Source organism: Sapajus apella, unplaced genomic scaffold, assembly GCF_009761245.1.
Source record: "Sapajus apella isolate SASKATOON/1434 unplaced genomic scaffold, GSC_monkey_1.0 scaffold28, whole genome shotgun sequence".
NCBI classification, from domain to species: Eukaryota; Metazoa; Chordata; class Mammalia; order Primates; family Cebidae; genus Sapajus; species Sapajus apella.
Window position 1 is genome coordinate 4490270 of NW_022436968.1, and position 24487 is coordinate 4514756.

General features: G+C 41.8%; 1 protein-coding gene and 1 pseudogene across 2 annotated transcripts in view; both read left to right on the forward strand.

Moving 5' to 3' along the window:
• Positions 1-24487, forward strand: part of STAT1 (signal transducer and activator of transcription 1) — a 43441-nt gene that overhangs the window by 12404 nt on the left and 6550 nt on the right. For both annotated transcript variants that reach the window (XM_032292611.1, XM_032292612.1), the window contains 17 exons: positions 1240-1329; positions 2787-2865; positions 3944-4035; positions 4361-4512; positions 7142-7300; positions 9856-9948; positions 11509-11568; positions 13118-13147; positions 13243-13336; positions 14526-14567; positions 15778-15861; positions 16426-16524; positions 17635-17770; positions 19798-19847; positions 20587-20681; positions 21421-21566; positions 23484-23669. In XM_032292611.1, the coding sequence (XP_032148502.1) occupies positions 1240-1329; positions 2787-2865; positions 3944-4035; positions 4361-4512; positions 7142-7300; positions 9856-9948; positions 11509-11568; positions 13118-13147; positions 13243-13336; positions 14526-14567; positions 15778-15861; positions 16426-16524; positions 17635-17770; positions 19798-19847; positions 20587-20681; positions 21421-21566; positions 23484-23669 (1687 nt within the window). The remainder of the gene's footprint in view (positions 1-1239; positions 1330-2786; positions 2866-3943; positions 4036-4360; positions 4513-7141; positions 7301-9855; positions 9949-11508; positions 11569-13117; positions 13148-13242; positions 13337-14525; positions 14568-15777; positions 15862-16425; positions 16525-17634; positions 17771-19797; positions 19848-20586; positions 20682-21420; positions 21567-23483; positions 23670-24487) is intronic.
• Positions 7307-8852, forward strand: LOC116561015 (annotated as a pseudogene).

Genomic DNA, 24487 nt, shown 5'->3' on the forward strand with positions numbered 1-24487 from the left:
AAACATCCTTCAAGGGTTCAGGCTTATGAATAAACAGGCCAATGGGAAAGAAGAGAAAAACCTAGGAGGAAACTCATGTGCATATGGAAATTTATTTGATAAAGCTGGCAGCTCAGAGCACTGGGGAAAATAATGAACTTTTCACTGAATGTTGTTAAGACAAATGGAAAGCTAATTGGAAAAAAGTGAGAGCCAAAAGTGGACCCACACTTCACACTGATCATAGGAATGAGCAACAAATATATCAGCGATCTAAAAGTTAAAAAGAAAAGAAGGAAACCTTGCAAGTGCTAGGGAAAAAATGAGTGAATGCCATAATGTCAATAGGGAAAGGCTTTCTAATATAAGGAAAAGTCTAGACATAATGAAGAAAAGATTGATACAATTAAATATGTAAAAAACACCCCTGTAGAATCTGTGCTGTATAGGGCACTATGTAAGAAGGGTTGACAAGCACAGTTTTTGCTGTGTGGGGGATTTAACTCTAAGAAAAATCACGTCTTCTAGAATTTAATCTCTGTGAGAACAGGAACCATCGGTTACCACTGTAATACCTGGGCCTAGAACATTGCCTCATATTTACTTAGTACCTAGTAAGTATGTGCAGGGCACATCTGGTGTTCTGCCACATCCAAGTGTTCTGATTATCAGAAATAGGACTGAATACTCCCAGGCATGTTTGGGTTTATATTCATTATTGACTTTATAGTAGCAGATTTTCACTGATGCTCTTAATGGAATGCCTTTATATTTCAGTACACCTCTGAATCACCCAAGATTGTGTTAAAATAGGGTTTTCTGATTCCATAATCGAATTAGCCCTTGAGATTTTGCATTTCCAACAAGATCATAGGTGGTGAGATGCTGCTGGTATGAGGACACACTTTGAATCAGAAAGCTTTAAGATAAATAAGGACAGGGTTAATAAGAGTAATCTTGTGTACAGTATTTGAGAAAAACTCTGAACTGAATTCTAGTGTGATACTGTGCAATTGTGTAAATTAATGGAAACTCCCAGAAATAATTATAGATGTGAATTGAGCCTATTTATTTTGCAGCCTTGTTAATGGTTTGCCAGCATTTTCCAGGACCTTGGGAAAAAATTCTTATTGACACATAAGTGGGAATCCTATCGTATGTGTCAGAGGATCTGGGAGGCAGGTGGGGACTTTGGAGTGTAACTAGCAAGGACACACCCTGGAGAAAATGATGTCTGTAATCATGCCCTTCCCATTACAGGCTCAGTTGGGGAGTATTCAGACCACAGTGATGTTAGACAAACAGAAAGAGCTTGACAGCAAAGTCAGAAACGTGAAGGACAAGGTTATGGTAAGTACTGAGTAAACACCTGCATTTATTCTGGAACTTTCTGTAGGGAAAAAATTGTTTCAGTCCCTTTGGGTGTAAGCCTAGTAATTGAGTTCAGTCTTTTAAGTAGTTGGGAAGAAAAATGTTGCAGAAGTCTCAGGCTATAAGTAAACAAATTGGTAAAATCAATGACCAGATAGACTTTTTAATAAAATGGCCCCTTATTATAACTGCCAAACATTGAGCTTATCTTTATCTTCCTTGAAAGATCATGCAGTAAATGTTGACTTTGTCCCAGTACCCAGTAAATGAGATGTTGTTGCTCTAAATAGGCCTTTAAGTCCACACCTTTCAAATCACAGTGCCCAGGATAAACATGGCCCATCTTTCTCAATCGCCTGTTTTATCCCAAGACTTGGAAGAGGAACAAAAATACATGTTATTGAAATAAATTTTGTTACATTTCTGATTAAGACATCCACAGCAATTTTAGTATAAAACTTCCAAGTCAATTTATGGCAGCAAAGGGCTGCTCTGGCACCCTCTGTGGTGTACATTTATTCCTTTCCACTGTTAAGGCTGGTGCGGGGAGAGGTTGAGGAGTTCTTCACAAAAGCGTCTATTTGTGGAAAAGGCCTTCCGACTAAGGGGTATGGTCCTCTGCAGATCTCTGGGTAGCACCAGTATGGCCTTGACTTACATGCTTCAGACAGCATCTTTCCAAACTCCACATTCTTTAGAGTAACTTTATCCATTCTTTGGAGCAAATTCTCCTAGGGAAACATTTCATTAAAGTAGAAACTAAGAGAGCCCAGTCCAGAAATAGCCATGGAAATCCAGAGAAGAATATGTGGAAATGTGACGAAATCCCAAACAAATGAGGCTTATTTGTAGAATGAACATACAATTTATTGTCCAGATGGAGTTGCATTTGAGCCACCAGGAGGCCACTGTTTATAGCAAGTATGAAACTAGGTCTATCCCAGTAAAGCAGGGATGTATGGTCACTTTTCTTATTGGAAAGGAATGAGAAGATTTTCCATGAGCTTTTTACCCCTGTGAGTTCTTAAATCGTGTCTCAGAGGTACTTAAATCGAGTTACTTAAGTATTTAAGTAACTCAGTTTACTGAGTTAAGTATTCAGAGGTACTTAACTCAGAGTTCTTAAATCGTATCTCTCAAAAATGATGAGGAAGAATCAAAATTTAGGCCCTGGAACCAGGTTAAGGACATAAAAATCAGTTTGAGAATTATTACACATTTGCTTTTTTTTTTTTTTTTTAAATGTTATTACATACTTGTTAATGAAATAGAAGTTATTTCATGTATGTGATTAGACTTCTCCAAGTCAGATCTCTTTTTGAGGGAGCTGGAACTGTTTTCACGTTTCCCTGGGTTCCATAGGAGCAAAACCCTGTTCTCTAAAGTCTTTGGAAGTTGCTGATCAGTAGAAAACATGTTTACGTCTTCATTTGTAGTGTATAGAGCATGAAATCAAGAACCTGGAAGATTTACAAGATGAATATGACTTTAAATGCAAAACCTTGCAGAACAGAGGTAAGGGTTCACATTTGAAGTGGTGCCCATTGGCTGTAAATTTTTCTGTTCACACTAGATAACAAAGATGATTGCTGCTTTTTATTTGCCAAGTATTTTTTGACTCTGAATTGTTCCTTGATAACCCAAGCCAGGGTTCCTTAACATCCGGTACTGGTGATGTTTTAGGCTAGATAATTTGTTACGGGGCTGTCCTGGCATTGTAGAGTGTTCAACAGCATCCCTGACTTCTACCCACCAGATGCCAGTGGCACTACCCAGGAACCCTCACTAGTGACAACCAAAACTCTTCAGACAATGCCAAAAGTCCCTAGGGGTCAGTGACCCATACTTGATAACCACTGGTTACGTGTTATTCACCTGATGAATTGCGCATAGCCCACTGATTGATACAGAGTGATAGAATGAGGAGTTCCCCTGCCCTAATATCTGAAGTTTCTTCAAACATTGCAGGTCCATTGTATACAAAGCAGATAAGCTCAGTATTTTTCACATGTTTTAAAGCAGTATTACTCTATTTTGTTACTGTTGCTTTTTTAATGAGAGTAGCAACCAAAAATAACTCAAGATTGTGTATTGTACAGAATATGTAGGGTACTGCTGTTACTGTATTCATCATCTGACCTATACCATGGTTCATAGGCAGAGATTATCAGTATGATTTGGGTAAAAAGTATGAGAGACAGCGACTTCAACTACCACTTTATAATCATCTACTTCTTTTCAAAAGCTATAGATATGCTTTGCATACATTTTTTTTAACTGAAGTTTTGAATTTTGTTATGTATGTTTATTTAGGAAATTATCTGCCAGTGACTTCAGTGGCAGATACTACTATGTCTGATTTACATGGGTCACTGAAAACAAGTGTTTTGTTTCAGTGTGTCTAGTTGTTATCCTTAGGACTTTTTTTCATGTTTAATAAAGATGAAAAGATGAAATAAAGATGAAAGCCAAACTTTGACCTGTCCCTTGGCGACATTTGTATCTATTTATCGTAAGTTTATATTGATCTTGGCTTTTGTTGGTTTTGTCTTGTTTATGTAAATACATTTACTGGCTGTCTCTCAATTTATAGAACACGAGACCAATGGTGTGGCAAAGAGTGATCAGAAACAAGAACAGCTGTTACTCAAGAAGATGTATTTAATGCTTGACAATAAAAGAAAGGTAGTTATTTACTTTCCAGAATAGCATGCTGCTTTTGTTATAGACTATGAATAATGTATTCAATGTTCAGAAGAGAGGAAACATTATTTTTATAACCCCCTTGCTTAGAGCCCCAGTTGAGAATGAAATACTTGCTTTTCTTTTAAAAATATTTTAAGATTCAATGATTAAAAATGAATATATTTCACTTTATTTCTTCTTTTATAACCACTTGGCTTAGAGCCCCAGTTGAGAACGAAATGATACTTGCTTTTCTTTTAAAAAATATTTTAAAATTCAGTGATTAAAAATGAATTTATTTCACTGTTTCTTCCGCTGCCTTTAGGAAGTAGTTCACAAAATAATAGAGTTGTTGAATGTCACTGAACTTACCCAGAACGCCCTGATTAACGAAGAACTAGTGGAGTGGAAGCAGAGACAGCAGAGTGCCTGTATTGGGGGGCCACCCAATGCTTGCCTGGATCAACTGCAGAACTGGTAAGATTCTCCAAAGTGGAAAACCAGCAGCTGACTGGCTAACCACATAAGCTCATCAGTGCACCTTTGAGCTGTGTTGAATGGACCTTGTCAAAACGTTGATACAGAGTTTGATGTAGTCCAGCTTCTGCTTACCCTGGAAGCAGTCTCTTGGAAAGCACAGTGTTATTCATGACTCTTGCCACATTCAGCCACGTCTGCTTGGTTTGGAGCACTCCTGTGCCATGGGATGTGTCGTTTGACTGTACAACACATTAGTGACATGGTTGTTATAGAACACATTTAACAACTTGACTCCTAATGTTTCATTCAAAACAAGATAACTTGAGGCATTTTTCTAGGCTTACGTGCATAGATTGTCGGGAGCCATTCATTCAGTCATCCATCCAGCAATACTTATTGAATGCCTACCATGTGCCAGGCACTGTACTGGGACCTGGGCACACAAGGATGAATGATTCTTGGCCCTTGGCAACAAGGACTTGTCAGTGTGGAGGAGGGATGTAGACATGGTAATAATTCTGTGCAGTAGAAGTTTCCAGGTGCCCTAACAAAAGGCTATCAGAGTTCTGAGGAGGACAAAGGAAAGCATCTCCAGAGAAGGTTTCATAGAGGAAATGGCCTTGCACGGACTCAAGAGTGACTAGGCTTTTTTGACATAGAGGAGAAGTGCTTTCTGGCACAGAGAACAGCATGTGCAAAGGCACACATGTGGGAGCCTGAAGGGGCTGTCTGTATTGGGTGGCTGGAGAGTGATGTCAGGTGAGACGGGAAGGAAAGTGGACCTGGCAGGAGATGCTGGAACCTAATGGCGGAGGTTCTCACACCATGCTAGGAACGGAATGGGGGCCGTGTGTACCCATACTGCTGAGGAAAGGCAGGCTTTTTTCGTAAGCAGGATGTTTCTCTGATCTTTGATTTAGAAAGGGCACTCTAGCTACAGCCTGTAGGATAGGACAGAGACAGAAAGACCAGTTGGAATACTATTCGCATATTAGTGTGGTCCAGGTAAGAGGCAACAGCAGTTGCACTTGGGATCACAGAGTGAATATGAGGGAATGGTGGCCTCGGACCATTGCAAAGGGTCCAAGGATCAGAGACCTCACGAGGTTATTTTCTGTATTGCTAATTTTTTTTTTAAATCACAATTAATATTCAGCCATTTATTTTTATTCTGTGAATTGCCTGTAGGTGCCTCAGATTTCTTGTGGGTTAGAGCAGAGCTTCTGAGCCCAGTACACCCCATGTGTCTTGAGGAATGCTGACACCCCTAAGCCTTCTGGGTGGCCAGAGAGGCCCTGGGGTATGTAGAGCCCCCTAGTGGTCTTCTTAGACCACAGGAGCCTCTTCTAGGGGACACACCTGCCCTCTAGTTTTCCCACTGTGCTGTGTAAGGATTGTCGTTTTCTCTGTGTGCAGAGTTAGGGACACTGGTTTAGCGTCTCCTCTGGAACTCAGGCAACCGTTATCCTGCCTTCTCTTTTCCTGACGAATGGCTGCTGTCCCAGGGCTTTGAACTGGAATCGAGTAGAACCAGAAAGTGAAGTAGATACTTTTCCCAGCGAAGAAGACACTTGTAAAAAGTTTTCTTCTGTCATTACTGCAAGCAAATAAAACTGTGTTTCCCCTGCCTGTTTTACTGTTAGCAGTTGACTGAAAGGAAGGAAGACTAAGAGCAATCACTAGGTGTACTCACTGGCTTTATATTTTTAGGATCGAGGCTGAGCATATTGCCTTCTCCTTTCAGTTGAGTGAAACCAGAATCGTTGTTCCTTCCTCTCCTCCTGTCCTCGGCCTTGCCTCCCCTATCTCCTGCCCTGTTCCGCGTCTCTGACTGGTCCTGCCAAGACACTGTTTGCTGATGCTACTCTCTGGACAGAACCTGCAGTGGCTCCTCGCTGCCTCTTGCATCACCTAGAAGCATCTGCTTTACTGTTTTCCCTGCCTCTGGCCTCTTCTTTCCCCTGCCTCAGTCACACATCACCCAGAAGCCCAGCCCACACTCACCTCTCCTTACTTAGACCTCAGTGGTGTGCAGAAGTTTTTGATCTAGGCTGTAATCATTCAGTCATGTTAGATTTTCTCCTCAAATAACAAAGCTGCTAGCACTGGCACAAGCCTCATTTCCCTTGTTTCTCCCTAGAGCGCAGAGCACAATATCCTGGTAACATTTTGTGTTGCACATAACAACTTGTTGGTTTCTATGGGATATGGTTTGGCCATGTCCCCACCTAAATCTCACCTTAAATCGTAATAATCCCCATGTGTCAAGGGCAGGGCCAGGTAGAGATAATTGAATCGAGAGGGGTGGTTTCCTTCATACTGTTCTTGTGGGAGTGAGTAAGCCTCATGATGGTTTTATAAAAGGGAGTTTTCCTGCACAAGCCCTCTTGCCTGCCTCCATAAAAGATGTGACTTTGCTCCTTATTTGCCTTCCGCTGTGATTTGGGGGCCTCCCCCAGCCATGTGGAACTATGCGTCAATTAAACCGCTTCCTTTATAAATGTCCTAGTCTCAGGCATGTCTTTATTAGCAGCATAAGAACGGACTAATACACCATGATTCCCTTTAATCCAGGCTGCTTCTGGACTATTTCTCATAAAGACATCTGTGTCTTGTACCTTCCCAGGTTCACCATAGTTGCGGAGAGTCTGCAGCAAGTTCGGCAGCAGCTTAAAAAGCTGGAGGAATTGGAACAGAAATACACCTATGAACACGACCCTATCACAAAAAACAAACAAGTGTTATGGGACCGCACCTTCAGTCTTTTCCAGCAACTCATTCAGAGGTAACTGGAGGGACATTTATTTGTACCTTCTGTAATCACTTTATACAGAGGAACGTTTTACTGTAATTCGGATGATTTAGAAAGGTTTAGTAGGTTATATAAAATTTTCTTAATGACAGTGACTCTTCCTGAATTATTTGGTTATGCCAGTGGCCTTTCACTCTTGTGGCCACCTAGGCTGGAATCTGTAGACACCTTTCACTCCTCCTTCCCCTGTGACCAGGTCTCTGCCATAACCCCAGCATGCCTCACCTCCTCCCCTGTCCTCCTCATGTCTCAGGCTCTTAAATCCTCTTTTCTGGACTCTTCCCCAGCCTCCCTACCCTTCCCCAGTTCCCCATCCCTGTGACCAGTGCTGTCCCTGAGCAGAGTTCCATTCTGGTTCCTCATCACCCTCTGATCCAAGCGAAGCCCCTCAGGTGGGCATTCATGGACCTCCTTCTGCAGCGTGGACCTGGCTGACCACTCCATGCTTCATGTCCACAAACGCCCCTTTCTAGGCAAACGACCTCTTGCTGATTCCTATAGGGGCCATGCTGCAAAGAAAGGAAAGAAGATTTTGAACAGTCATCTCCAGTTATTACAAAGGAGCCAGTGGCATCCTGGGTGTGTATAATGTGACAGATCAGGAGTCCTTCAATAATGTTAAACAGTGGCTGCAGAAAATAGATCGTTATGCCAGTGAAAACGTCGACAAATTGTTGGTAGAGAACAAGTGTGATCTGCCCACAAAGAAAGTAGTAGAATACACAACAGCAAAGGAATTTGCTGATTCCCTTGGAATTTCATTTTTGGAAGCCAGTGCTAAGAATGCAACGAATGTGGAACAGTCTTTCATGATGATTGCAGCTGAGACTGAAAAGCTAACGAGTCGTGGAACAACAGCTGGTGGTGCTGCGACCAGTGTTAAAATTCAGAGCACTCTGGTCAAGCAGCCAGGTGGAGGTTGCTGCTAAAATTTGCCTCCATCCTTTTCTCACAGCAATGAATTTGCAATCTGAACCCAAGTGAAAAAACAAAATTGCCTAAATTGTTCTGTATGTAGCTGCAGTACAACAGATTCTTAACGTCTCCCCAAAGGTCAGAGATTGTAAATGGTCAATACTGACTTTTTTTTATTCCCTTGACTCAAGACAGCTAACTTCATTTTCAAAACTTTTAAACCTTTGTGTGCTGGTTTATAAAATAATGTATTTTCCTGATACCACACTTTCTCATGGTTGGTTAGAATATATTTTGTTTTGAGGTTTATATTGGTGTGTTTAGATGCCAGGTTCAGTCTTCTGAAGGTGAAGTTCAGCCGTTTTGTGTGAAACAGCACAAGCGGCATCGGTCACTTTCCATGCATGAAGTTTAGTGAGATGTTATATGTAAGATCTGATTTGTTAATTCTTCCTTATAGAGTTATAAATGAAAAGATTACACTATTTGATCAATAGTTTCTTCGTACTCTACATATAATTTGTGGCTGCAGAATATTGTAATTTGTTACACACTATGTAAAAAAACAACTGAAGATATGTTTAATAAATATCGTACTTATTGGAAGTAATATTCAAAAACAACATACTTGGTTCCCTGTAGCTAATGTTCAAACAAGAAGACCTGTATGTTGGGTTTTTTAAAAATTAAAAACATTACTTATACTTTGAGTACACATTTTTTTCTTAATGCTGACTTGTAAATGAACATAATTAAATACAGGGTTTTTATTTATTTATTTATTTATTTATTGAGACAGGGCCCTACTCTGTCATCCAGGCTGGAGCGCAGCTGTGTGATCATGGCTCACATCAGCCTCTACCTCCTGGGCACAAGTGATCTTCCTGCTTCAGCCCTCCAGTAGCTGGGACTAATTAGCCATACCTGGCTAATTTTTTTTGAGACGGAGTTTTTTGCTTTTGTTGCCCTGGCTGGAGTGCAATGGCGTGATCTCAGCTTACCGCAACCTCCACCTCCTGGGTTCAAGTGATTCTCCTGCCTTAGCCTCCTGAGTAACTGAGATTACAGGCATGTGCCACGATGCCTGGCTAATTTTGTATTTTTAGTAGAGACAGGGTTTCTCCATGTTGGTCAGGCTGGTCTCGAACTCCTGACCTCATGTGATCCACCCGCTTCAGCCTCCCAAAGTGCTGGGATTACAAGTGTGAGCCACCATGCCTGTGCCTGGCTAATTTAAAAAAAAAAAAAAAAGTTGTAAAGATAGGGTCTCACTGTGTTGCCTAGGCTGCTCTTGAACTCCTGGGCTCAAGTAGTCCTCCTGCCTCAGCTTCTTAAAGTGCTGGGCTTACAGACATGAACCACTGTGCCTAGCCTTCATTGTTGAATAGTTTCACAGATCATTACAATTACTGTTTCTGTTAAGTGCCAATTAGGTTTTGGGATTTCTTTACTGATTAGAAAATACCACTTTATTCATCCAACTTATCAGAATCTTTCAAACTATTTTTTGCGTTGTACTCTCTAACTACCTTTTTTCTTTAGGGAAAGTCATTGGGACTGCCTCAGCCTTCATGGAAATGCTAACTTATCTATCCTTTGCTGGGTATTTGCAGCTCGTTTGTGGTGGAAAGACAGCCCTGCATGCCTACGCACCCTCAGAGGCCGCTGGTCTTGAAGACTGGGGTCCAGTTCACTGTGAAGTTGAGGTAACCAGGGAAACGTCATCCCATACCTCGCCTGTCATGTACTTTGTGGTTTGTCCCCCTAGCATTCTTTTATAAAAAACTGTTATATATGGTGCTTTTGAGGAAATAATTTTTCAGGGGGCATTTTAATATGAACTCTTACTGAGAATATCTGAGAGTCTTTTGTTAATATATTCATAGTAGAAATGTAACTGATACACATATAGGTACACACTCCTGATTTTTCTTCAATCATAGATGTAATGCATGTTCACAGTAAAACAGAATTCCAAATTGCAGAAATGTGTGTAATAGTAAAAGTTCCTGGCTCCCTTACCTCTCTTGGGCATATGCTCATAACCTGAGCCTTATGAACAGAAACTGTGTGAATATGGATTTATAACGTGCACATTTTTCTGATGACTGAATGGTTTAATAATTTTCATCAGATTCTCAAAGTAGTCCATGATATAAATATCTGTGGACACCACAGTAAATGGCCTAGTGTCTGTCCTCCCAGGATTCTGTCCATGTCAACCCAAAAATGTATTTCATACAGAAACACACACAAATATGACATATTTCCTTTTTAAAAACCTAGGGTTCCATGTCTACACAAATATGTATTTCATGCAGAAGCGCACACACACACACACACACACACACACAAATAAGATGTATTTCCTTTTTTAAAAACTAGGCTTATGCTGCATATGTTGTTTTGTAGGCTTTCTCCTCGATAATAATTGTAGAAGTGTTTCCAGGAACATGTGGCTCTAGTTGAATGACCACATTGCCTTGAGTGTTCTTCTTATGATGAGTAGCTAGACTCTGAAGAACTGGACTGACCTTTGGAGTTGGCTCTGGTTCTTTTTCTTGGGTGCTGCTGATTTAAGTCTGGATATTCCTCCCTGGCTGGTAGTGTACAATGCCACACTCAAGCCCTTGTGGAATTCTGGAACTCACAGCTGGAAGGGACAGTAGAAATCTGATCCCATCTACCTGCTCCACTGAATGGAGTGGACAGAGCCCTGGGGTCTCCTTCCCAAGGTCTCCAGCTCCATGGAACAGAGGTACACCCTCTCACCTGCCTTCCATCTTTCCACGCTACCCTGGTGTGACTATATGTGTGACACTAATTTTTCTGATTATAGGCAATAGTTTTTATTGTCTCCCAACAGGACAAAGATTAGATACAAGTTTTAGTAGAAAGTAATGTTTGCTATTTTTCACCCATATACATTGGCCAAAGGTAGAAATTTTGATGAAACCCAATATTGGCAAGGTTATAGAGGGAAACAGTTACTCTCATTAACTGTGGGTGGGAATGTAAAATCAGGACAGCATCCTGTCAGAATTAGTGTTAGAATTTTGCCTAAGCAATTCTGTAGCTAGGAGTTTATTCTTCCAAATACACTTAAAAAAAATTGAAGTAGATCCACAAAACTGCCAGTTTTGTTGTGGGTAACACTCTAAAACTGGAGGGAGAGTGGTTTATCTAAACGTTAATAGGGAATTGGCATAATAAATAAATTGTAACAGGTAATTTTTTTAAGTAATGGCTTTTATGTTTCTTTCCAGACTGTTGGTGAAATTGCAAGAGCTGAATTATAATTTGAAAGTCAAAGTCTTATTTGATAAGTAAGATATCTTTAATAATATGTAACACGTACTATTGAAATGTTGATTTTGTTACGCAAGTACAGACTCCTCCAGTAAATGAGCAGATTCACCAGCTGTGGAAGGGTCTACACTGGGGAGACATTTCCCTTCCTGGGGCCCCAGGGCTGAACCCAGAGCCTTGATGATGCTGCGCATGAGCAGAGGCTACTAGTCAGATCTACCAGGGCCATCACAAATTATCCCAGCAGATTTAAATCAGCAGCTCCCTTGCTGGATGTTGGGAGCTTCCCCTAGAGCCGATATCAACATTCCTGTGCCTTTTTAGACTGTAAATGAACAGGAAAGTGAGTGTCTCTTTATGCATATGAGATTGTAATCAGCAAGTCTGAAGTGGCTGGACTTGGCATGCCACCCCTTCCTTCAAGGTCAGCCCTGGAGGAAGAGGCCCCTGATCAAATCCAAGGCTGAACATTCAGGCTGCCCTGATTCCGTGGTCATTTGGGGGTTTGTTTGTAGAGTGAGGTCAGCAGCATCTTGAAGAGACTGTGTGGAGCCTGTGGGATTCACCCTTGTCTCTTCTGGGCAGTGGGACTCGGGAATAGGCATCTCTCATGGGAGTCCAAGTGGAGGAGCCACATCCTGTTTTGTCCTGAGATCCTAGACCTAGACTGGCACTGACCCGGCCACTCACATTTAGGAACAAGATGGCTCCTCCCCCCTGCCATATTTAATGTTTTTGTTAGCTTGTGTCACATACTGGTATGGCAAGTTTCAAAAATGATTTATGGTCATTCAAATCATTTTCCTCTGGCTTTGTGCTTCTTCCCACTCCTATAAAAATATTCTTCCTTATAGCCTGGTCTGTGACTTGTCTTCCCTGCCGTCATCTTTGATGTATCAGTTAGCTTTTGCTCCCTAACAAACTATTCCCAAAACGTAGTGACTAGGCCAGGCGCAGTAGCTCACACCTGTAATCCCAGCACTTTGGGAGGCCGAGGCAGGCAGATCACATGAGGCTGGGAGTTTTAAAACAGCCTGGCCAACATGGCAAAACTCTGTCTCTACAAAAAATACAAAAAAATTAGCTGGACATGGTGGTGCGCACCTGTAATCCCAGCTACTTGGGAGGCTAAAGCACGAGAATCACTTGAACTCGGGAGGTGGAGGTTTCAGTGAGCTGAGATCATGCCACTGCACTCCAGCCTGGGTGATGGAGTGAGACTTTGTCTTAAAAAAAAAGTAGTGGCTGAAAAACCCAAAAACAGTATTTGTCATATTCTGCGAGCTGTAGGTCGTCCTGGTCTGGCTGGCGTGGTTGTAGCCAGGTGGTCTAGCAAGGCCTCATCACATGTCTGGGACTCAGCTGGGATAACCAGGACCTAGTATGGGTAGATGGAGTCAGGGAGTGAATGGAAGACCACAAACCTACAGGGGTAGATTCATTTTTTATTTATCATTCACTTACACTCTTACATTCTTTTATAATTTTGTTAAAGCTTATTTCAAATTTTAAATATCTAATTATATATATAGATATATATAGATATATATATTTTTTTTTTTGCAGAGATGTGAATGAGAGAAATACAGTAAAAGGGTACGTGATGTACTTTGCACTATACTGTGCTGTATTTTTGCTTATTTGTTTGGTAGTTGGAAGCCTTTTCAGTATTTCTTTCCTGTATCATATAGATTTAGGAAGTTCAACATTTTGGGCACACATACAAAAGTGATGAACATGGAGGAGTCCACGAACGGCAGTCTGGCGGCTGAATTTCGGCACCTGGTAGGAACATCAGTTTCCTCTCTTTATGTTGTCTGTTTTTTTTAGGGCTTTTGACAACACAGCGGCCCTTTTTGGCACTTTGTCATGTGGATGACACCCCACCTCCCTGGGCTTTCCAGACTTTGTGGCTGGTGACTTCCTGTCACCAGCACTTGAGGCATTTTGGTTTCTCCTCCTTATCCCAGCACTGTTCACTGTTTCCTGGGCTGTATCACAGTAAAAATATTTCATAAGCCCGTGTTCATGTAAACGATTTGCACTTGCTGCCTGCATGATCTCCACGGTCACTCACTGTAGATGCTTGCAGTTTTCTCAAACGTTTTGGCTCCTACGTCCTGACTCTGATTTCTCCTGCCCTCCAGGTGTGGTCCTGTACTCTGGGGTTCACTCCTCAGGCCCTGTATTCTCCTTCCTGGTGGCCTTGCCCACAGTCCCTGCCTCCACAGGAAGCTGACTCTACCACCTTCTCTCCAGAGCAATAGCGCTCATTCCCCAGGCAGTAGAGACCCAGTGGGGTGCTCTTTGTGGGCTGTCCCTTATTTCCTCCTCTGTGATCACAGGGGCTGCCAGTTGGGAGGCTCTGTGGGTGCCGAGTCCGAAGCTCTCTCTGGGCCCAGAACCTGTAGGAGGTTAAAGGCATCCTTTTTCACCAGAGACCACTTTGCAATCCAGCAAGCCTCATAGCTGGGAAGCTCTACATGACTCAAAAGCTCAGCCCAACTCGGATGCCTGAGGGTATTCAGATCCCCCCTGTCAGGGCCCCAGCCTGCTCCCTTGACGGCTCCAGGATCGATGTCCACTTGAGGGCCGTTGGGCCTGGAGTCACTGGGCCCAGCCTGGGGGAGTCTGCTGAGGGAAGGGGGAGGGAGAAGCTGTCCATTGAGCTTTGGGGCATGAAACAGCTAATGAAGGTGCATAGGGAATCATTCAGGGAAAGTTGGAACGCAGGAGAGGAGCCGGTTGTGACTCTAAGAGATCCCTCCAGACTGTGGCATCTGCACCGTCAGGCTGCTGGGGACGTGTGCTTCTGCTCATGGAGCCAGAACGAGGGCCATTTTGTTTCCTGTATTCTAAAGATAATGTCACGTCTGTCATTCTTCTTAGTCCTAACTTTGTTCTAATTTGTAAATGAAGATAGCAACTTTGACCATTACCATGGTGTTTACTAAGATGATTATTTGTTTTATAGCAATTGAAAGAACAGAAAAATGCCGGCACTAGAACGAATGAGGTAAGAGTCTTGTTATGTGGTGAATGGGCCCGAATCAGGCAGGTCTATCCAGCAAGGGCGGTTCAGTTGGTGTCTGGGGACACCTCACAGAGGAGCTCAGACCCAGCAGGGAAGAGTAGCAAAGGAGCTGGGTCTATCTGTGACAACAGTAAAAACACCACGTTTGTGCTTTACTGTTGTCAGATGATTTTGTACATAAATTCATTAGACACTCATGGACAACCCAGTCGAGCAGCTATGTTGGGCTTTTGTATTCTGCGCATCTGACAGGTGAAGAAATTGAGTCACAGGAAGTTTGCAGGATTTAGCTAAGAGTGCACAGAGTACTGTCATAGTTGGAATGAGAGGCCACTTTTATGACTGCTTTGCTGTGTGCCAAGAGGGCTTTTCGGCCATGGCATCCCCTACTGGAAGCATTGCCTTTGCATCAGTTTCCTTCTTACAACGTGATCCTTAGAGTTGGGTTTGTGATGTGTTCAGAGATGAACTACGGACAACAGATAAAATAACTGGAGGTGTTTCGGTTTAGAACATTTTCGTTCTCTATGCACACACAGCATGCATTTCTACCACACCAGGACAGTGGAGGTCACGTGGAGCAGCGGGACAAACACAGGCCTAGGCGGTGCAAATATGCCTTCTAGCCCTGGTTTTGCCTGGACTGTTTCAACCTCCCTGGGTCTAGCAGTTGCACCTCTCTAGTTCTAAGTTATGAGGTTCACGTCTATGAAGGTACTTTGAAATCTATACATTTCTACCAAAACCAAGACACTTCGTGACCTGCCAGGTTTACACGAGTCAGCCCTTCCCGTAGGCAGTAGCCGATCACAAGTGTGCACTTAACTCCCGGCGCTCTCACCGCCCCCCCGACCCACCTTCACCGAGATGTGCAGCCACACTGGGCAGGCAGGCAGAGCTGAGGATCGAGGAGCCTTAGGTCACAAAGCCATTAGTCGCTATTTTCCCATTGACATTTAGTGCTCTGAATCTGTACCCCTTGCCATAACTTCAGACATTTATCTTTCAGAGCACACTGAGATACTCAGAATCATTAAATCTGGGAGAGATTGAATGTTGAGTCTTTGGACTTGCCGCTGGTTGCGTCCAGGATCTCTTGTGGCCTGTTGTAATGTTAATTGGGCTTTTGGAAAGTTTCAGGATCTGTGAATAAGTGGTTATATTCTTTTCTTCTTTCCTTTTCTTTTCCAAGGGTCCTCTCATCGTTACTGAAGAGCTTCACTCCCTTAGTTTTGAAACCCAGTTGTGCCAGCCTGGTTTGGTGATTGATCTCGAGGTAAGACGTTTTTGCTCCTGAGTTGGAAAACTTCATTATTTTTACTTTTAATTGTTACATGTATTTTTATTTCTCAGCTTTTGTTTGAGAGGTATTTACCTAATTGTTTTGAAAATGATCTTTTTCAGCTGATACTATCTTAACCTTAATTTATGGTCCAGAGAGCTAGAGAATTGAATTAACCTTCAGATTCTATTACTTAAACATTCCAGTTGAGATAGCTGATTTTAATTTTATAACATTAAGCACTGAACTTATTTATTTTACTCTGCCCTCCCCTTACATTTTGTATTTTCAATGTGACAATTTTTATCTTCTTGTATTGCATATCCCTTAAGGAATTATTGTAGCTGTTATTATTTTTGGGGACTTATTTCTTAACTGAAAGATACGTCAAAGGCAAATTAAACTGGACAAAAAATCAGAACTTTACATTTCTCATTTTCAAGTATTAAATATGTGCAAATTTACAAATAATCCCCTGCTTTTAGTTGAGGCTAAGCAGTTACCTGAAGGTGATGTTTCTGTGATTCGGAGGATTTCAAGGTCTCTGTCATCCTTTAGACGACCTCTCTGCCTGTTGTGGTGATCTCCAACGTCAGCCAGCTCCCGAGTGGTTGGGCCTCCATCCTTTGGTACAACATGCTGGTGGCAGAACCCAGGGTATGGAAAACACATTTGCTTTGGTCCCAGGGTTAAGCAGAGACCCCTGTGCTCTCACTGCTGCATCTTTGAAATAGTCCCAATTGCCAGGTGTTGAGGGAGTAGTGACAAAGCTCCTATGGTGTTTCTAAGGCTCTCGAGTAAATCTGGGAATGTGAAGCCTGGCAATGTGTTCGAAATGAGAATTATGATTTTTCTCCCATGTGAGTAAGCTAGGGCAGTCAGGGATTCCATATCACTTTATTGTGATTCTTTAAAAATGTATACATCTACTAAACAAGCATGCTCCATTCTTAGAGTGTGGGTACTCACTATTAATTAGTTATAGTCAATTATCATTATTTGAAGTACTTTTTTAAGGTCACCAGGAACACTTAATCAGCAAATAATGAATTGTTGCCCCAAAGGTAACTACAAGCCTAGGTTCCTGCAAGCCTCTGGTCACAATATTTATGTCAACCCATCAATACATAACCTTGTTTATGTGTGTTTCTGTTTAAAGACACCTTATCTAATATACTTGCTGATGCATTAACATTACACCTACAGTCAGATCACTGTAACTCATGCCTGAGTGAAGCTTACCCCACACATGTATTTTCTCCATAAGGTACATCCCAGCCTTCCCATGCTTAGGGACAGTAGACCACACTGTGGCACTATGCTTGGGCACCATTTTAAACAGTGATGACCAACAGCAGTCACAAAGTGCAAAGAACATGGTACTAAATAGACTTCAAAAAGGACACATTTTTGTATGAGAGCTGAAAGAGGAAGCCAGCATGTTATTTTGCTTGTCTTCAGTTGGAAACATAAGTGTTAAGAGACTTGAATTCTTTGCTGCTGTGTGCATGGGTGTGTCTTCAAATGACCGCAAAGACACCATGTGTTTAGATTTTGGAGTTATAAGTAAATTTTAGTGAGTAAACAGGTTCACAAATGTGCATCTGTGAATAATGAAAATTGACTGTATTTCTCTTCCCCTACTGTGAAAGCATCTGTGTGTCATATAAACTAGGACTGAACATTGGGATGGACATATGTTCTAGTGTCTCACTTGTGACTTGTGTCTCTGTAGTAACCCATAGATTTTGGATATTTTCTCTCTAGAATCTGTCCTTCTTCCTGAATCCACCATGTGCACGATGGGCTCAGCTTTCAGAGGTGCTGAGTTGGCAGTTTTCTTCTGTCACCAAAAGAGGTCTCAATGTGGACCAGCTGAACATGTTGGGAGAGAAGCTTCTTGGTATTTGCATATTAACTTCTTATTAACGTTTATAAAAATTGAAATTCATAAAAATATCTCTAATTGCTCTTTTCTCCTTTTTGCTGTCACTTTTGTTAAAGGTAAAAAAGTATTAAAATCTGTCAGCTTTTCAAGCTACAGTTTATTGTAGCTAAGTGAGAATCATATATCACCTTAAAAAGAAATACAGACCTGATAACATTTAAATGAATCCTTTCCTCATTGTCTCATATTAAGATTTCTGAGATGCATTCCTAAGGGAAAGTTTTTTTGTTTTTGTTGTTGTTGTTGTTGTTTGAGATGGAATCTCACTCTGTCACCCAGGCTGGAGTGTAGTGGCACGATCTTGGCTCATTGCAACCTCCGCCTCCCAGGTTTAAGCAATTCTCCACCTCAGCCTCCCGAGTAGCTGGGATTACAGGCATGTGCCACCATGCCTGGCTAACTTTTTGTATTTTTAGTAGAGATGGGGTTTCACCATCTTGGCCAGGCTTGTCTTGAACTCCTGACCTTGTGATCCACCCACATCGGCCTCCCAAAGTGCTGGGATTATAGGCATGAGCCACTGTGCCCAGCCCCCTATGAGAAAGTTGTATGAATGATGTAAAATAGATTATTTGTAGCTGAAATAATTTCCTGGATGAGAAAGATGAAGGCCTGTTAACCTTGGGGAGCAAAAAAGGAAGTCCCTGACATGATAAGAATAAAGTTTTTGGGCCTGCCCACTGCAGCATAAATCCAGGGCACTTGCCTCAGGTGGGCCCAGGTGGCAGGGGATGCTGTTCCTACAAGAGGATGCCTCTTTGGATCTGCAGTTTTGCCTGACTGGGCAGAGTGTAGATGGTGGTAGATAATTCCCTTTCGGTGGTTAATGTCAGTGCATTTATTAGTCTTCCATACTAAGCAAATCAAAGATCCACTAGTCTCAAGGTCAGATCTTTCAGTGAATGGGGCTATCTGAACCATTTCTTTAAAAACCCGTGGACAGCTTGTTTCCAGATTTGCTTTCTGTAGAGCAGCACTGCATTTACTACAAATAGCAGTAGGCTCTTCCTAACCCAGTGGCTTTGAACAATGCCTCCCCTTGGCCATGCAGCTGTCACAGTGGTGGTCTTGTGCTATTTAATAAAAAGTGTAAAATCACCTTATTCCATTTTCTTATTTGGGGAGCGTTAAGAAGGGTATCTTTCCTGCCTGTAGTGGCTTATTTATAGTTCTCTTTGAAGACAGATCATGGGCTTATCACCTCTTCTCACCCGGGCTGCTTTAATTTGTATACCTAATAAGCTCTGGGCTTCTTTCATTTCTCTCACTTGGCTTTTGATTCACATCAAACTCTGAGCCCATGTCCTCTTTGGAGGAGCGCTGAGGGAAATGTATAAATAATGTCTAAAATAAATTTGTAAAGTCAAGTATCAGTTACACTGAAGATCTAAGAGTGATCTTGGGCACAGGTTGAACTTTGACAAAAATTCTTTAGGGTCCTTGGAAGAGGGGGCTCTGCTGAACAGTAGGGGAAGGCAGTGGGGAGAGGCATTGGATGGGGAGGCTTCTCTAGGAGGCCCAGCAGAGCACCTTTGGTTTTGTGCAAAAGACAAAGTCAGCTGATGGTCTTGGAAGGAAGTATAACATGAACAGTGCATTAAACAGACTCTCCTCTCAGAAAAGAGGGAGGGGAAAGGGGCTGCTGGGCAGGGAGAGAGCAGATGGTAAGGCTTTTTGATGTTTCTGCTTTCCCTAAAAACTCTCATATCATAGTGCCCAGGAATCTGGCATGGATTCCTCCCTGCCATTAAACTCAAACCAATATACACATATTTTAGACTATTTAAATTCTGCCCTTTTCCAGCACGTGATAATTGCTCAGTTAATTTGGCATTAAGGTCTCCAAAAATGCCAACTGTGTACATACAATCTTTGTTGGGCGTTTGGCTCTGTTCCTTGAGAGCAAATACAAGAGCCATCCTCCAACCAAAGCTTCAGAATCAGTTTCTGTTTGCTGAAAAATCTGGTTTTTATTTGTTTAGGTCCTAACGCCAGCCCCGATGGTCTCATTCCATGGACGAGGTTTTGTAAGGTGAGGACTGTCTGGGTTTTGTGCTCTCTGAGTCCTTTCTGCTGTTGGTTGAGGTTCTCGTATTTCTTACTGTGATAGTTACCTGTTTGCTTATCTTGGCACGTTCTCTGACCAAGGAGCCTCTCGGGCAAGTTGTTTACGTTTCTTCAGTGCAGGAGGTTGGTCTCTGAGCGGGAGTCTGACAGGAAGCACCTGCCTGAGTGATAACATTCTTTTATATCTGAAATGAGTCTTCTCACGCTGGCTGGACCCCTGCCCAGCAGTGTCTCAGCCATTTCTGTGTGAAATGTATGTTCTACGCCAGGTGGCACAGCCTGATCACCCAGAAGAGCTTCATGGCCTGCTCAAGCAGAGAGGCCCACTGCGAAGAACATTTAGATCCTGCCAGGGTCACCAGACAGTGCGGATCAGCTCGCACTGCTGGATTTTGTTAGTGTGGGCAGCTGTGTTTCCGTGATTCACACTGGAGGTCATCCCCGGGCTGGCTTGCTACTGTTTGGAAAGGGAAGCAGAGCCCGGCCCAGGGAAATGGAAAGCTCTTGGTCTGAATGGTGATAAGAGGAGGGAGGGATCTTGATATTCCCCACCAAAGAAGGGATCCCACTGCTGCGCTGAATGGGACAGTTCCATCCTGGCACCTGGGGACTTGTTACAAATTAAAACCTGATGGCGGGAAGGGGCCATGGTAAGTCACTGTTTTAGATTTTTGTTCATAATATGTGCATTTGTTTACTTTCAGGAGAATATAAATGATAAAAATTTTCCCTTCTGGCTTTGGATTGAAAGCATCCTAGAACTCATTAAAAAACACCTGCTCCCTCTCTGGAATGATGGGTAAGGGCCACCGGTGGATGTATTTTGAAACTTATTTTTAGTGCTTCAATGTTGAGACAAGGCCTGAGTCCAGCTGCAGTATTTGACTAGATGTGTATGAATCTCACAAAGGTGCACATTTACAGGAGAGTGGAACCTCATAACATTAATAACCTTACGCTTTCTTAGTTACGTGTATAAGTACTGGCAAAGCTAAATAAAAAGCAAAAACAAACAAAAAACTCTGAGTGCCATGCATGCATTCATTCACTCAACAAAAATTTTTTGAGCACCTACTATGTGGCCCCTAGGAAGGAAGAAAAACCCTTTTAACTGGGCAAATCATTTCTCTCTGACTTATTGCCAGAATCAGCTGATATTTCAACAAAAGCTTTAACTCCATCAGAAGGGCTAGAATATGAACATATTCCTCTCCAGTAAAAAAGATGTGTAAATTCAGACATTTTCATGGCCTTTAAAATAATCAAGGAACAATAAAAGGCTAATTAATCTAACACATATTTATTGAGCATCTGTAGCATCCTACTGACACCATGTTCATATTGGTTTTTTTAAACCTTAGTATGTACATGTAGAAGTGAAAAGCTTCCCTAAGTGTCAACTGAATAGATTTTAAAATGATGTATGTTTAACATAGGTTCTTTGTCATATTCCAGCCATTTTCTTGGTAAGTTAGCATGAAAATGGAAATCACAATTGATCTAATAAAAGCCCCTCTGCCCATCTCTTCAATATCCAGGTGCATCATGGGCTTCATCAGCAAGGAACGAGAGCGCGCCCTGTTGAAGGACCAGCAGCCGGGGACCTTCCTGCTGCGGTTCAGTGAGAGCTCCCGGGAAGGGGCAATCACATTCACATGGGTGGAGCGGTCCCAGAATGGAGGCGGTAAGTGGGAGATTGAGCACATGGTCCCACCATTCCATGTGCGTGAAGTCCCTCTTCATCGCCGCCAGTGAGCTCATACAGATGATGTTTGGGACATGAAATTGCAGATCTCATACTTCCCCTGAATGAGCCCCTGATAGGATTTCACAAAGCACCATGAATGTTTGTGGTTCACTCTCTGGAACATATCATGGAAATGGTGGTTTTGAAAAGACAAGGCCAGATTCTTTCCTTTGCGTCAGGTTCGTTATCTGCAGATCAAGGATGTGAGTCAATATAATCTGCAACCCATTCTTGGAAGGAATCACATTTCCCACAGGTGTAAGCATCCAGACTGTCTTAGGGTAATCCCAGAGTAGAATATGTGGATGGGAACAGGCTTTGGGAGAAGACTTCATATACATCGTTAGCCAGGGAGCGGGTGCAGGGCCTATTGGGACAAGTGGCAGCCTCTGCCCTGCCTTCAGACAGAGCAACTGCAAGTTTATCTTTGTCGTATATTGGGTTTCTATTTAATCAAATGAGTCCATGGCTGAAAGACTCTGGAAACCTTGGCGTTATGAAGCAGGTTTCTGAGGATAAAGCTCAACAGCGTACATGAAAAAATCATAAAGACAAACTGATTACTTTTTGCTGTTGTTTAGAGTTTGGTCTATTTGAAGGGCAGGAGGAAAAACTGATTTGTTTTAGTAATTTTTACACTTTCTATGGGTAGACACAAAGTGGAATACTCTTCATATTCTATTTATTTTTCTGGAATACTCTTGTGCTATTTTTCTGGATTCCTCTTGTTCTATTTTTCTGGCATACTCTTCTTGTTTCATTTTTCTAGAATACTGTTCTTGTTCTATTTATTTTTCTGGAATACTCTTGTTCTATTTATTTTTCTGGAATATTCTTGTTTATTTTTCTGAAATACTCTTGTTCTATTTTTCTGGAATAGTCTTCTATTTATTTTTCTGGAATAGTCTTTCTTATTCTATTTATTTTTTCTGGAATACTCTTCTTGTTCTATTTGCTTTTCTGGAATATTCTTCTTCTGTTTTTCTCCTGAAGAAAACTCAGCGGGGCTGAGATGAGAGTCTGGCATGGGCAGTAGTCACTGGAGCCTGCCCTTTTCCTCTTATCCCTTTCCCTTCTTGAACCAGCTGAGGGACAGAGCTACCAGACCAAGCAGAGATGAAGAAGGCCCTTGGCAACCAGGAAAGGTCAAGTAGGGCAGTACCAGCCAAGAAGGGTTACAATGGCAGTGTAGTCTCATGTTCCAGAGCAGGCTCCCCAGAGCACCTGAACCGTGGCCTCTGGAAAGTGGACACCCGAAGATTCTGTATCAGCTAGGAAAAAGGATCTGAATTCAGTCTGGGAATAAGAACAGGAGTGAATTAAACCATGGTTTATTACATTAAGGGTTAGAGGGAAATGTAGCAAGTAGGATCTTTTTTTATTTCAAAAGCTGTTTTCTATATATCATCATCATCATTTATTTTAATACAAAATCAGATTTTTCAATATGAAAAGAAAACCAAAGTGAATTTAGCTTTAGTACTTTAAATCTATGGCTTGAGCCAAGATAACCCACTTAGTAGAGAGTTATTTATCTGCCTCTTGGCAGCATATCATTAAAGATGCAAGCTTTTAAATGTTTTTAATAAATCATTTTTGGCCAGATTTATAAATCTAAGCAAATAATGTCAAATGCAATGTTATTGAGAATAATGCCTCCTTTTATTTTTCTTAAGACAGGATTATAATTTATTTAGAAATAAAGCAGTCTACTACATATGTTATAACTCTTAGATTGTGATTAGTTCTTATGAGGTTCACTCAAATCTGTCAACTCTGCAGTGTTTTATTTCTCCATCCTCTTTCATTTTGGGATATTCTGTGGGATTCACTTTTCTTTTCTTTTTTTTTTAGAACCTTACTTCCATGCAGTTGAACCCTACACAAAGAAAGAACTTTCTGCTGTTACTTTCCCTGACATCATTCGCAATTACAAAGTCATGGCTGCTGAGAATATTCCTGAGAATCCCCTGAAGTATCTGTATCCAAATATTGACAAAGACCATGCCTTTGGAAAGTATTACTCCAGGCCAAAGGAAGGTAAGTAGGGCGAGCAGGTGGTAGTCACATGGCACAGTCCTTCCTGATGAGGGGGTGATTGTTCTCAAACTCTCCACCCATGCAGTGGCATTAACCCACCACTTGCTTTTGAATTGGTAAGTTCAGGCTTTTGAAAGATGGTATAAACTCAGAGCAGTTGAAACATAATGCATTATTTGACCTGATATAGCTATAAAAAATGAATGGATAATTTCCTATTTTAGGAGTGTTGGAAAAATCCATTGCTGGTCTTCTGTATTTGTTACTATCACTGTTTCCACATGAAAAGGGGTAAAGAATAAGGAACTGTGGCCAACCAACAGAAGGCATCTTGCTCATGTTAAAGTTGAGGAAACCAAGGTGCAGAAGCAGTCAAGTGGTTCATTTAGGGTGGCCCAATTACTTACTAGATCCTATTTTTATTAGATAATTATTAAGAGGAGGCCTCATCTGAGAACACAGGTCTCTTGCTTCTCAGTTGTCAGTGAACTGCATTTGAGAAAGCTCAAATTAGACCTGTTTTGTTTGGAACACAACAACAAAGCTGTTTTTCAGAATCAGAAATCTCAATATTAGGAAAATTACTTTGGAATGAAAATGCCTCCAGCTTACCCTGAGAGCTGTGAATATTCATTAGCCAGGCTAATGCCAATAAACCAGATAGAACTTCACATATTTTGGGCTCCAACTCCCTGTAAAATTTCAAGTTGTGTAAAGAGAAAGCTCCTAGCTAGAGTCCTGCTGAAATCTCCTCCTCCTTCTAGTTGCTTCTGCATTCCCATTAGAATTTTAGGTAACTCGGGGAGGGAGGTTATAGC